General features: G+C 33.2%; 1 protein-coding gene across 2 annotated transcripts in view; it reads right to left on the bottom strand.

Annotated features, from left to right (window-relative positions):
* LOC136416543 (bromodomain-containing protein DDB_G0280777-like) overlaps positions 1-13,759 on the bottom strand; it is a 34,748-nt gene that overhangs the window by 8,931 nt on the left and 12,058 nt on the right. For both annotated transcript variants that reach the window (XM_066401764.1, XM_066401765.1), the window contains exon 2: positions 13,484-13,702. In XM_066401764.1, the coding sequence (XP_066257861.1) occupies positions 13,484-13,702 (219 nt within the window). The remainder of the gene's footprint in view (positions 1-13,483; positions 13,703-13,759) is intronic.

Raw genomic sequence — 13,759 nt, 5'->3', positions numbered from 1 at the left:
TTATGAGGAAACATAACGTTATGTTTAGAGGTTTATGTAGGTTAAAAAATATTTTCTAATAATAAAGACATGAATGCAAAAGAAGAGAAAGAGCTGAAAAAGGTAGAAACGCAGCTATGATTAAAATTCAAAAAGGCAAAAGAAAAAAAATACAGCGCAACACAAACGAAAAGAAGAAAGAAATTTCTGAAAACGAGGAAAATTTTATGGAAACTTCACCAGAGAAGAAGACTGCACAGAAAAAGGATCATGCTGTAGATCCTAAACAACTCGATAAACAGAAAAACGAATTAATGCAAAAATTTAAATGAACTAAAATAAATGAATTACTGTACGACGAAGTTAAGGAGAAAATGTACGGACCTATTACATCTGCTTTAGAAAAAGTTGAAAACACTGTAGAGAAAATTAAAGAAGGGGTACAACAGACTGATGCAGACATTAGAAAATTATCACATAAAAAATTATTGTTATTATCTTCACCGTTACAATTGGATGTACCACAGCCTACAACACCAGCTGTAATATCTCCAAGCGTAGAAAAGAAATTCACAACATTAGGTCCAATTGCAAAAGAATATTTACCAAGAACAAATGATTCAACATTTGGCATATGGTACGATGAAGACAGTAAGATTCATAAAACAGATAATAAAACTATCAATTTTAATTATGATAACATAATATTAGACGACAAAACGTACGAGGGGACCAGAGGTTTATGGAGATTACTAACTTATACAGCAGCACCTAATGTTGATCTGTATACGACAGATGATTTAGAAACTTATAAAAGAATGCTATTTTCAACCGATAGTATTTATCAAAATAACGATAAAACGACTAATAAGCCAAAATCAAGTGGCGGACAAAAATATAATGTACTTATAAAAAACTTTTACCATTCTTTAAAAAGAGAAGAAAATAAAACCGAATATACTGGTAAAGGTATCTTAAAATACAATGAAAATAAGATAGAATATAAATACGTCAATAATTTGAATGAGTTGTCTGAAAAGATTGGAATACATATATGCACAAGAACAAGCTGGCAATAACAATTTTCATAATGAAAAGTTAGGCATAATTCAGTTCATTAAAAATTCACTCGAAAATATCATAGATACACCAAAAAGTTTACAATATTTAATAAGAATTGTGCCTAGTCTTCCTAGAAGATCATTAAAAGGGGGTTCGGGACTTTTTAAGGACTTGTTAAACAACTTACCAATCGAACTACACGCACCAAAGTTATTCACATTTAAGGCCGGGTATAAAACTCGAGAAACGTTTAAAAAGAAACGATAAACCCATAAACAAATTGGACGAAGCAGCAAAGGAACATGACATATTTTATAGGGATCACAAAGATACAAAACAAAGACATAAAGCGGACCAAATACTTGAAGATAAGGCTTGAGAAAGTGTTGCAGCACCAGACGCTGATACGAATGAAAAGTCGTGGACATGGGTCGCGACAAATGCTATGAAAGCAAAATGATATTTTGGAATGAGATTAAAATTTTAAAGAGCAGAATGCTGAAGCTGGGGATTTTATTAAATAAATTGCATTAATTATTCATTTTGGTTATAATAAATAACTAATACAACAAAAATTACATTAACTGATCCTCAAATACAAAAAATCAAACGGGTCTATAAAAGGCAAGATAACGTTACAGTGCGACTACAGTATAAGCAACTTGTGAACGGAAAACATGAACTAATATTAACTGATAAACAAACAAAAAATTGGAAAAATGCAAAACTGAAAAAAATGGTTTAGAAATGGACATTTCTTATGAACAACTTAAAGTTAATCATACCGGTGGATTTCTCCCTTTAGTTTTCGCTGGTTTAGGAGCTTTAGGTGCGCTTTTGGATGGTGGAGCTTCGATTGCTTCAGCGGCAGTAAATGCAAAAGATAAACGTTGGAAGAACAGAAAAGGCATAATAAAAAAATGGAAGATTTAGAATCATATGTAAAACATTTAAATGTTGGAGCGGGAATAAAAAGAAGTCGAAAAATGCCTCACAAAAAAACACAATAAAACCACTTACTAATTTAGACATAACATTACTAGCTAAAAAATTTAATTTAAAACATTTTAGAGGAGTTTATATGAAAGACGAACTTCCTGTTTATCCTGAAGTAAATGAATGTCACATTCTAAATTTAAAAAATAATTATGAAAACGGTAGTCATTAGGTCGCTTATGGTTACTAAAACTAAAAGTTGTAAATATTATTTTGATTTTCACAGTGATGCGAAGCCACCTCTCCAACTGATTAAATATTTAGGCAAAGATAATTTAGATTACAATTCCGATAGAATTCAACACTTTTCGGATCCGCCAATGTGTGGTCATCTATGTTTACTTGTTTTGTACTACTTATCGAAAGGAAAACCATTTACTAGTGATGTCTTAAATTTTTGCAAAAATAAAATATTTGTTATAAATGAATAGCAACATGAATTATAAGATCGTGTATTTAATTTCAATATTATGTTTTTACCTCCTTCGGTACCATTTATATTTGTTTCTGATTATGATTATAATAGAATTCAAGGAAAAAGTATACAATCTTTAGTAAAATTCTACACTGATACCAAATATGTACTCAAGTTAGCCTAGTATAGATTATGCTCTTTAGGCAACCACACATGAAATTGAATTAATGAAATGAAGCTATCTGAGGCTTTTATAGAGGATTTTCAACATAAAATTAATTGGAAACGAATTTCGATATACCAAAAATTAAGAGAAACATTTATACGAAAATTCAAAGACAGGGTTGATTGGCAGTGGGTATCCATACAACAAAATCTCTCGGAACCATTTATTGAAGAATTTTCAGACTTAGTTCATTGGAATGAAATATGTACTACAAAAAATCTTTCTGAAAATTTTTTGAGGAAATGAGCGCACAAACTAAATTGGAATAGTGTATCTCAGTATCAAAAACTTTCTCCACAATTTATTGATGACTCTCAAGATAAATTAAACTAGGAAAACGTCTCACTATACCAAACATTACCTACCTCTTTATTTAGAAAATTTAAACACAAAATCGATGGTATTGGGTTCTAGATAAAAAGCCTGTGCTTGATGATTCCATTAAAAAAGAATTAATTGTGTATTTTAAAATTTCAGGCAATCATTATTTACTCGAAAGTTTTAAAGAACAGTTTCGTCTTTAAGTTATCTCACCGCACTGTATTTTAAGAGATATTGTAAATCTCTTAAAATATTAAGATATAAAAAAAATTTGAAAAAATATTTTTTTATATAATAAATATGATAAATAACAAGATGAAGCACCATAACCGCAGTGCGCTTTGCGCAGGTTCATAAACCGTTCTTGATGACACTGCAAAAAGCTCCACCACTAAAATAAATGAAAAAAATAATATACATAAAAAAGTTAAGCATTGTGAATAATCTTAACTGTGTAATCTTGAAGTAAGAAATTCAAACTAGGCACGCCATAAAAACGAAACATACCGATAACTATAATAATACTGTGCAATGCAGTAAGTGTAATACTGTCATTACCAAATCGAATTGGACACGACATATTAAATCTAAACAACACATGAAAGGAACAGCTCCAAAAGTTAAACATTGCGATAACTGTAATCATGATTACAGCATTTCAAATTTTACACGTCATCTCAAGGCTCTAAAGCACAATCGTTTTTTAACTTTAAATCAAAATACACTTAAGGAACCAAAATATAGAAAACTACATCACGTTTTCAATTTTAGTAACACTTTATTTAAAGAGAAATCTCCCAAAACCACAACAACCGAAAAAGAAGTACAATTAAAAGACGTTTTTCCTTTCAGAGATGACTATTTTAAAGCACAAAAAGAAGTGTATACAATAGTAGAAAATAAATACAAATATAATAAGAAATTTTCAACTTGGTTTATGGGTTACAAAATAATACTTGATAAAATAAAAGACTTAAGAAGAAGAAATGCAAATGTGCCGTTCGATTTTGATGACGAAAATAATTGTTTGGACGAAGCCATATTTAAAATGATGGCCGCTTTAAGAAAAATTATTAATAACATTATAAAAGTTGTAATGCAAAAAACCAACTTCCAAAAAGATGATTTAATGAATATAATAGTTTTGAATTATGACTTTTTTTAACCTATATCTACAGGCTACCAGAAGAAACCTAATGCTGGAATGTTATTGAACTTTATAGAAAAAAATTTATCGTCCAATCAAAGTGTCAATATAAATAAAACTACTTTTCATATTCAAGTTGTTAATAATCCTAGAGGCCAGGGACTGAAGAAAATAAATGGATATTCAAAAATTATAAATTATATAATAGTGGAAGATAAAAGAACAAAAAGAAGTATTACGCAAATTAAAAACAACGATAATTTATGTTGTCCAAGGGCTATAATAACAGCTCTTACTTATCGCAAAACCAATATTTTAGGAAGAGAATTAATCAATCGTGACGTAAGAAGTATAAGAGATGGAAAAAAATTACAGTCTGATTTAACAAAAGTATTATGCCAAAAACTAAAGGATTCTAACGAAGATGGTTTTACACTCGAATATATTAAAAACACGGGGGAGTTGCTAGATATTCAAATGAAAATTATTTGTGCCGAAAATTTTAATATTGTAATATATTCGGGAGAAAAGAAAGAGACTAAAAATCTATATAAGAACGGTAACCACTTCGATATAATTAATAGTATGTCAGATTTCTATGCTACTTCATACTATTGCAAAAAGTGCGATACACCTTACTAAAATAAGAAACACAATTGTGAGAAAAATAAGAAAAACAACGTTTGTATAATGTGTAAAAAACTTCAACACGATAAGTCAGACAAAAATAAAATATACTGCAAGGAATGCAACAGATATTTTTATAACGAACAATGTTTTGAAAATTACAAAAGTGTTTGTTCGAAAGTTTACAAATGGTTGGAATGTAATAAAATTCGTATCAGGGAAAAATACCATAATTGTGGTTCAGGAAAGTGCTTCAATTGTAATAAATTTTATAACAACACTGCATTGCACGCATGTTACATGCAGTAAAAAATGCAAAAGGGTGGTATTTGTAAACAGCCTTGTATTTGCAATGGAGAAGCTGACAAAAAAGTAAGTCTTGTACTTATACGGAAAAATACATATGGTTTGATTACGAAGCTCAACAAGAAACGGGCATCCATGAAGCCAATTGCGTAATTTCACATTATTTAAATGGCACTAGGCACACTTTTAAAATAAATAAAAAATTTTGTACTTGGCTCATTTCCAAAAAGCATGCAGGTTATACAGTTATTGCACACAACACTAAAGCTTATGATTCACAATTTTGCGTTGAGAATTCTTTAAAGCCTTATACAATTTATAATGGAACTAAAATAATGATGCTCGAAGTAGGTCCAAAAATGAAAATTATTGACATTCATAATTTTGTTGCTTCTGCCCTTTCTGATTTTCCGAAAACTTTTGCTCTTGCCGAATTGAAAAAAGGATACTTTCCTCATTTGTTCAACGTTAAAAAAATCTAAACTACATCGGTTCAATTCTTGATGCTAAATATTATGGCCCTAGTACAACGAAAAAAGAAGCTAGGAAAAAATTTCTAGAATGGCATACTGATCGGGTGAAAGAAAATTATGTGTTTGACTTTCAAAAAGAGTTAGTCGAGTATTGTAATTCTGATGTAGATATTTTACGGAAAAGTTGTTTAGAATTGCGAAAACAATTTTTAGAAATAGCAAACATCGATCCATTTCAATATATCACGATAGCAGTATGTATGGCAATCTATAGGTCCAAATATCTACAAGAAAATACAACATCTGTTATTAAAGACACCAAAAAAGAAGCTTTCAGTAAGGGATCCATTACTTAGCTCAATACTTTGAAAAATGTACAACACGCATTAAACGGGAGTGAGGTTACTATTTGTGGAGCAAAAGTAGATGGGTTTAATAAAACCACAAATACCGTTTATTAGTATCACGGATGCTTTTGGCACGGCTGCACAAAATGTTATCAAGAAGATATTTTCAATGCAGTGAATAAAGAAACTATGGATGATTTGTATGAAAAAACGAAAGAAAGAAACAAGCAAATCACAGATGTGGGATATAAACTTGTACAAATGTGGGAATGTAAATAACTAAAGTCAAAAGACTATAAAAATGCTTTAAATAAAACACTTCGCGTGGTAGAACCTTTAAACCCATGCGATGCATTTTATGGAGGAAGAACTAATGCTTGTAAATTAAAAGTTAAAGCAAAAATATTAAAGTAGATAGATGTTTGCAGTCTGTATCCTTCCGTTCAATACTTTGATTATTATCCTGTAGGTCATCTTATAAAAATATTCAAACCAAAATCATTCAAAACATATTGGTACGGCCTTATTAAATGCCAAATTTTGCCCTCAAGAAAACTATATCATCCAGTGCTGCCTATAAAAGGGGAAAAATTGATATTTACGTTGTGTTCGCAATGTTTCAAGGAGAAGTGTGAAAAATGTTGCCATAGTGAAGATGAACGTTCTCTTATTGGCACATGGACAACAGATGAAGTAAACAAGGTAATAGAAAAGGGTTATAAAATTCTGAAAATATATGAAGTTTGGCATTTTAAAAAGAAAAGTAATAATATTTTTAAAGGATACGTTAAAGATTTCATAAACATTAAACTGGAAACGAGCTCTTGGAAAGATGATTATAAATTGATAGAAGATGATATATCAGCTGCAAAGAAACATTTAGACTTAGATTTAGATAAAGAAAATATTATCCCAAATCCAGAAAAAAGAGCAGTTGCAAAAATTTGTTTAAATTCTCTTTGGGGAAAATTTGGACAAGGGAAAAATGCATCTAAAAGCGAATATATTACTGACGCTAAATGTTGGTATGAAATTTTATTAGATGATAAGCTTGAAGTAAGCAATACTAACTTCATAAATGATGACATGATTCAAGTAATTTACAAGTACAAAAATATATTTGTTGAAAACAGCTTAACAACTAATGTTTTTATAGCAGCATTTACAACATCTAATGCCAGACTTAGGTTGTATGATATGTTAGATCAATTGGGCGAAGCAGTGGTATTATATATTATGATACAGATAGTATAATTTATATTAATGATGGCACTAATACTGTTAAAACAAGTTGTATGCATGATGAGTGGACTGACGAGTTTAGCAATGACGATTATGGCAATGATTGGGTAAGCACAGGACCAAAAAGTTATTCTTATGATACAAAATTGAAAAAGAGAGTGATGAAAATTAAAGGATTTACTGTAAATTATGTAAATTCTCAAAAATTAAATCATAAGACCATGGAACAAATTTTGGATAAAGAAATTGACAAAATAAAACTAAGCTATAACATGATAACTAGAAATGTTAATAATAAAACATTGGTTAATAAAAACGTAATAAAAGAATTTAAATTTGAATATGATAAAATAATGATATTGAATAAAGAAGACGGAATGATAGATACTTTACCTTGGGGCTATTGTTGAGTTAAATTGAATATAAAAAATATTTTGTAGAAATAAATACATATAACAAAACAATACAATTAATAATGGACTCTAAAAGGTTAAACGCAAAGTGTGGTTGTTTTCAAATACGGGAGAGGAGCGCCCTAGGGTGCATCCAAGAACCAAGGCTTCCATTTCTGTATCGCCTAGTTTAGGTTCATTAATGGGTGCAATGCTATACAGCAATATGACGGAACAAGAACTTGCTAGAAAATATTTAAGCTATGCTATGATACTATACAATGAAACTGTTAGAATCGATAAAATTGGGGTATTAAATTTTAATTATTTGAACAAACAGGCAATGGGAAAAGTTCGATATAAGACATTTCGCGAACAAAGTCCTGAATTGTTTCCTCCGTGCACAAATTCGATACATGAATATGAAAATGACGAACAAGTATCGCCAACAATAATAGTTAGTAGAAAGAAAAAATACCGAACTGATCAACGATTATGGTTTCTGGTATAGCTACGGATATTATGATTAAACAGGGCAGAACGGGTAAGATGTTTTTGCCCATTGAATTGTTTATTGACAAAAAAGATAAATGGGTTTTACCTTTATTAAATTTGGCTACGATACCTAGACAACTTGAATTACTTGGGCTTGGAACCGTGCGCAGCACACCCTTATAATTCTAGTACTTCGCTACTTTCTTAAAAGTAACAAAATACTTTTAAAAAATTCTAAAACTTTATTTTAAGTTTTATTTTTCAGCTAATAAATAATTTATTTGATTATCCATGGATGACCTTTAACTTATGCAATCTTATTTTTGCAGCGTTACTATGACCCATCGTTTCACTGTATTTTATTAATTAATTATAATACCTTCCTCTTTGCATTTTTCTAGACTTGAGACTAGCATTGGTTGCATTAAAAGGTATTAAATATACGGGCACAAAGCGCCCTAATAGGACTTTTCTCTTCTTCGAGTCCGTATATCTATCAAAATAATTAAAAAATATTTGTAAGTTTAGCCGCTTGATCCCATACTTCGCATATTTTCCAAATTACTAATATTTAAAATTACATTATCTAATTCTTGTTCTAATCCTTGTAACTTTTTCATTTGCTCTATAATTCGAATTTTAATTTTTTTAACGCTGTCTTTAAGTTTCTGTTGTTTTATTCGCAGCTATGCAATTTTTAAATCAATCGAAGTGTTTTCACTTTCATTAGAAATGGAACCTAAAAATATCGATATACCTTCGCTGCTATTACTCATTTTATTGTGTTGTTAAGAATGCAAAAACGATAATGAAGTAATACTTTTAATGCAACCAAACCAAGCCGTATATAAAAATAAAAGAACGAACAAAGCCGAAATAGCTAAAAGGGACACTTTTTCTGTCCCTGTCATTTAAAACATATTGTGCAAGTGGTGATCAAAGTCCACGCCGGTGGACAACATTTTGCGGCACCAATTTAAAAAGCACATAAACGATGATACACGAAGCAAAACTGTCCCGGCACCCAAGGTCGAATCGAGTTTGCAAAATGAAATTAGTTTTTAAATTTTCGATTTCAATTGCGAATCGCAGAATAAAACCGAAACGTTTTTTCTCGTGCATTTTCGGTTCCCGCATAGGTTCGCGCTTGGTACCGTTACATTTGGTTACATTCAGTTGCCTACATTGGAGTAACAATTTTCTAACAAAAGATGCACCTAAACGTCTTCCTCCAACTCGTCATATGTTGTGCAAAGTAACTTTTTTGGGGAAATAAAAAATCATTTCGGAATAAATTTCTTTAATTTTCCCCAGGTAGGTACCTGGGGATTTGAGAAGGTTTTCGATGCCTTTGCTTAAAAGTTTTTCCAATGGTTTGGGTGAGACGAAAAGATTAATGCAGTGGATTTTTTGGCGATGATTGGGGCTAGATAGACACCTGGGGGTCTGGATATGGATATGGATATGGATTGGGAACAAGTGCCAAATGGGGTATTTTTGGGGTGGGGAGTATAACAGCCCACTTACTAGTATCGACGATGAAAGCGCATTTAGCGGCGTCAAACAGCATGATTTCACTTTTTGTTATGTAGGTGGAAAGTTAATATTTAACGCAATAAAACTGAAGAGAATTTTCGCTAAATTAAGAAGAGTTAACAAAGCGCCGCTCGTGAGAAACTAAGCTGCATAATAGTGCATCAAAGGTCTGTCATTCACTCACGCCTGTAATTTAAACTCCATGGTACCTAATTACTACTAACAGCCTTGTAATTAGTTTGACACTAGCTGCTTTTGCACACCAACACCTCATTAATCTTCAATGCTGCGAGAGACTGCAAGACGAGACTCCGTCTTCTTCTTACAGCTTCTAAAGATCTCTTTGTTTTGTACTGATAATCCTATGACCGTATTCGTCGATAAATCACGTTTCGCCTACATTGTAAGGCCCTGTATGTCCTGAGGCCATCAGCTGGTAGCAACGTTTGACCCGATTTCGAGTTGCAGAGCAAAGACCTCTCGCTTTCACCTCGACTGGTTCCTTCAATCGTGAAAATGTTCGTTGCAGGCGTGGATCTTCATTGCACGCGAAACTGTACTAATGGCTGCAATTTATAATCAAACCGAAGACGAGGAAGAATACTAATGAAGTGTGACACCCATCGGGCGATTATGGCAAATTTGGAGAGACCCCCAGGGACAATATGTTTTATTATTCACTTGACGACGGCAATAGATAAATTCACTTCTTCAGCACTATTGCAGCAATGCTAAGTACTTTGGGCGGGGTTGGGGTTCAGTAAGGGGGTTTCCGAATGTTGCGATCAGCACCGGCCTTACGGGAAGGTGAGATTGGGCGACGACCAAGGACCACAGACCAGGAAAGTCAGCACACTTTTTTGGTCGGCGGTTTTTCTTGGAGGAGAGGGGGCGATGGTTGAAAATTCCGCCCAGGGCGCCAGACTTGCCGAGGGTGGCCCTGGTTATGGTAAAAGGCAACAATAAAAATATTGTCTAATCCTGTTTTTTTTTGTATTTATGTACTTTTAACATGAATTTTTAGTTCCAGGCTCGATTTTCCAATGTTGGAAGGAACACGATGATCATCCCAGCCCTAAAAGGTGCATCTTGATCATTCAACGACCTAAATTTATATGCAGCGTTTAAAATGAAGGCTTGAATGCATATAAGGTGTCCGTTTTTGGACTTCAATCATGAGAATCTCGGTAACCATGAAAAGCACAAGGTCGGTTAAATCGGGGCAAAGTTGCACAATTTGAAGTTCAGCAATATGCCGTTTTAAAATTCGAAAAATTCCGGTTAGTTTCGAAGATGTTAGAAAAAAACTGAAATTTTGGAAAAACGTTTTACAAGTGTGAATACGTTCATTTGATGATTTCCGTTATTCTCCACCTTTTGATTTTCGACAACCATCTTCGACTTTATTTTTTCTTAAAAGCGCCACTTGAATTTTCGTATTTTTTTCCAGTCTTGCAGTGTGGTGAAAATATCAAAAATCCTGTTTTCGCAAAGAGCGCCATGAAGAAAAGAAAAAACGACTTCAAAAGAAGTCTCTTGACTGTAGAATAATCGTCCAAAACTCCCTTAAAACCATATTGCATTGCTTTTCTGTCTATTTGCTTCAAAACATTTTCCTATCTGGAGCATTTTGCCCCCTTTCCTCCATTTACGGACCTGATCGTTATTGCCTCTATAATAACCATTATTATCATTCAATGTCCTTTGTTGTTCTCATTGAAATCTTTGATTGGAGCCACTGTCTCAGTTAAGTAACTTATTTTTTCCTGCACAAACAACCATTTAGTAGGTTAACCAACCAATTTATAATCGCATTACAAGGTCTGCAGGCGTCTTGGCGAGATCTATCATTGCTAATCTTTGTTTAAAAATGTCTTGCGTGTATGCCTCAATGTCAGCACAGTCCGTTCTTTATGATTCGGAGCAAATAAAGCACATCTAATGCTTGCAAGCAAGATCAGAATCAATTGTTGCCGAACCAGTTTCACTTCCTTCGAAAGAACCTTGAAGATTGTTGTTTGCTGACACAAATGACTTCATCCTGCTGCAAAGAAATGTGTTTTTCCAATTTTTGAAGCTAAAGCAAATGGCATGCCGAAATTCAGGAAGTGTGAAATTATTAACTCTGCTATAAACAATTCGAACGTGACGATTTGTTATTATTATTGTTGATGTTATTTCAGTACTATTGAGAAAGTTCGCTCACCGAGGAAGTCTACAAAAATTCAATCAAAGATTACGCAACCAGGGACGTGGTATTCTTCTGCGGCTAACCCAACCTAAGCCGGTTTCGATAGACCTGAAGTTTTTATCGGAACGTTGGTGAAATCTTGATGGATTTTCGCTAATCATCCTGTGTTAAATGTAATTTAACTGGCTGTGCCGGAAAGCGTGAAAAAATCGCCAGCAAGGCAGATTTACGAGAAATTTTGCCACAGTTTGTTAGTTCAAGTGACCGATATCAAACCAGAAAAATTGGTCAAATTAGCTTTTAACGAGTTGAGACCAACATAAATTGATCAAAGCGGCAACCTGCTTGTATGCAGATAGAAGGTGTCTACAACACATTTAATTTCAGGTTGATTTAATACGTAAACCAAGATTTGCCATCTCCGGACCATAGAATCGGTTCTAAAGGTCAACTAAATGATTGCTTGACTACAAGCGACGTTCTGCCGCTAACTTGCTAATGGAGTTTTGACCTTCAATATACTTGTAAAACAGCATTAATTAATAGGTGTTTATAAATTCACAGCATTTATTGCTTATATAAGCACAGTTTTAAATTCGCTATTTTACCCGTTTAACCTGTGAAATTTCCTGAAATCTAGATTTGATAAGTGGCACACTTCGAGCGAATTAGTGTGCCCCGAAGGCTTTTAAACCAGCGCAACCAAACCAAAAGATGTTATTTGAATGTTGTTGGCGACTTGAAAATGACGAGCATGTATGTCTCAGCTTAACATAGGACAAGAAAGTGAAGATATGAGAATGTCCGACAAATGTCTGAAAAGTACAGGAAAACAGAAGCGAAAAAGGACTAAAAACCTGTTTGTCCGTATGCATGATAGACATTTGCCCTTGAGCTCCGTGATACATATCAAAGCGAAATGATATAAATACAGTAGGTGCTTTACAGGAGCATAGACTAACTTGCTGCCTCATGATTCATTTCGCTAATAAATTATATTCGAAACGGATATGAGCGGTTTCGTTCAATGAGTTGTTGACAGAGACTTTTCTTTGCTGTTATTATAGGTTCTAATAATTCAATTTGGGAATTTGGGTACACACACAGGTCCCATAACGCGAATGTTGATGACCTTTAATTACCTGTTTTGGATAAAATTGCGCAGAGCGCTTTACGTAGGATATTGACCATGTCGGTTAAGGCCAAGGCATAGATGCAAGCCAAAAGTAAATCAGGTCTTCCGAGTTTTCCAAGATATTGATGATAATGATCACAAGTTGTTTTCAAGAAGTCGCTGCAAGCAGAAATTTTGATCAACTTCGCGGCTTAAAAGTGAATTTTGCTTGGACTTTTAGATTTAGGTGCAAGTTCTAGCATTTGCTATATTTCTTCTTTTTTCAAGTTTTAGCCGCTTTTGCCACAAATTTCTCGTATCCAGCTCAAAAAATATGATTGTCCCTTTCCTGTACATCTTATGTGGAGTCTTATGTGGCGAAGCCTAAGCGTCAATTTACTCACGTTAGTTCACAAATTTCTCATCATATTTTGTTGTTTTTTTTTTAAATTAATTTCAGTCCTCACTAGTTTTTCATCTGCAAACATTTTATTTGATGACATTCTGCTGCATAGGTTGACTTGGAAGTTTCTTCATTAATTTTGTTACTTTATCAGCATTCATTAATGATCACTCTACACCACAGAAGCTGACTTGATCTCAAAAAATCTCACCTGTTTCAGAGCTTCGGGCTGGGGCAAGTTGGAATTATCAAATCTGTCCGCGACTTCTCCCAGAAGCTCCAAATCTTGCTCCAGTTGCCTGCAGGAAGCAGTGGCAGTCACATACGCAGAGGCCAAAATGAAAATTCCCAACACGAAGGACACTACGACCACTGTAACTGCGATAATCTTGGCCACCTGTACTGCTGAGCTCTTATGTTTGTGATAGGCCTGAAACGAAAAATAATAAAAATGAAACAAGAAGTAACCTTGCAAACACTCAGTATA

This window comes from Euwallacea similis, chromosome 23, assembly GCF_039881205.1.
Source record: "Euwallacea similis isolate ESF13 chromosome 23, ESF131.1, whole genome shotgun sequence".
Classification (NCBI taxonomy): domain Eukaryota; kingdom Metazoa; phylum Arthropoda; class Insecta; order Coleoptera; family Curculionidae; genus Euwallacea; species Euwallacea similis.
The sequence above is the reverse complement of the archived record's forward strand: the minus strand, read 5'-3'. Positions and strand labels throughout refer to the sequence as shown.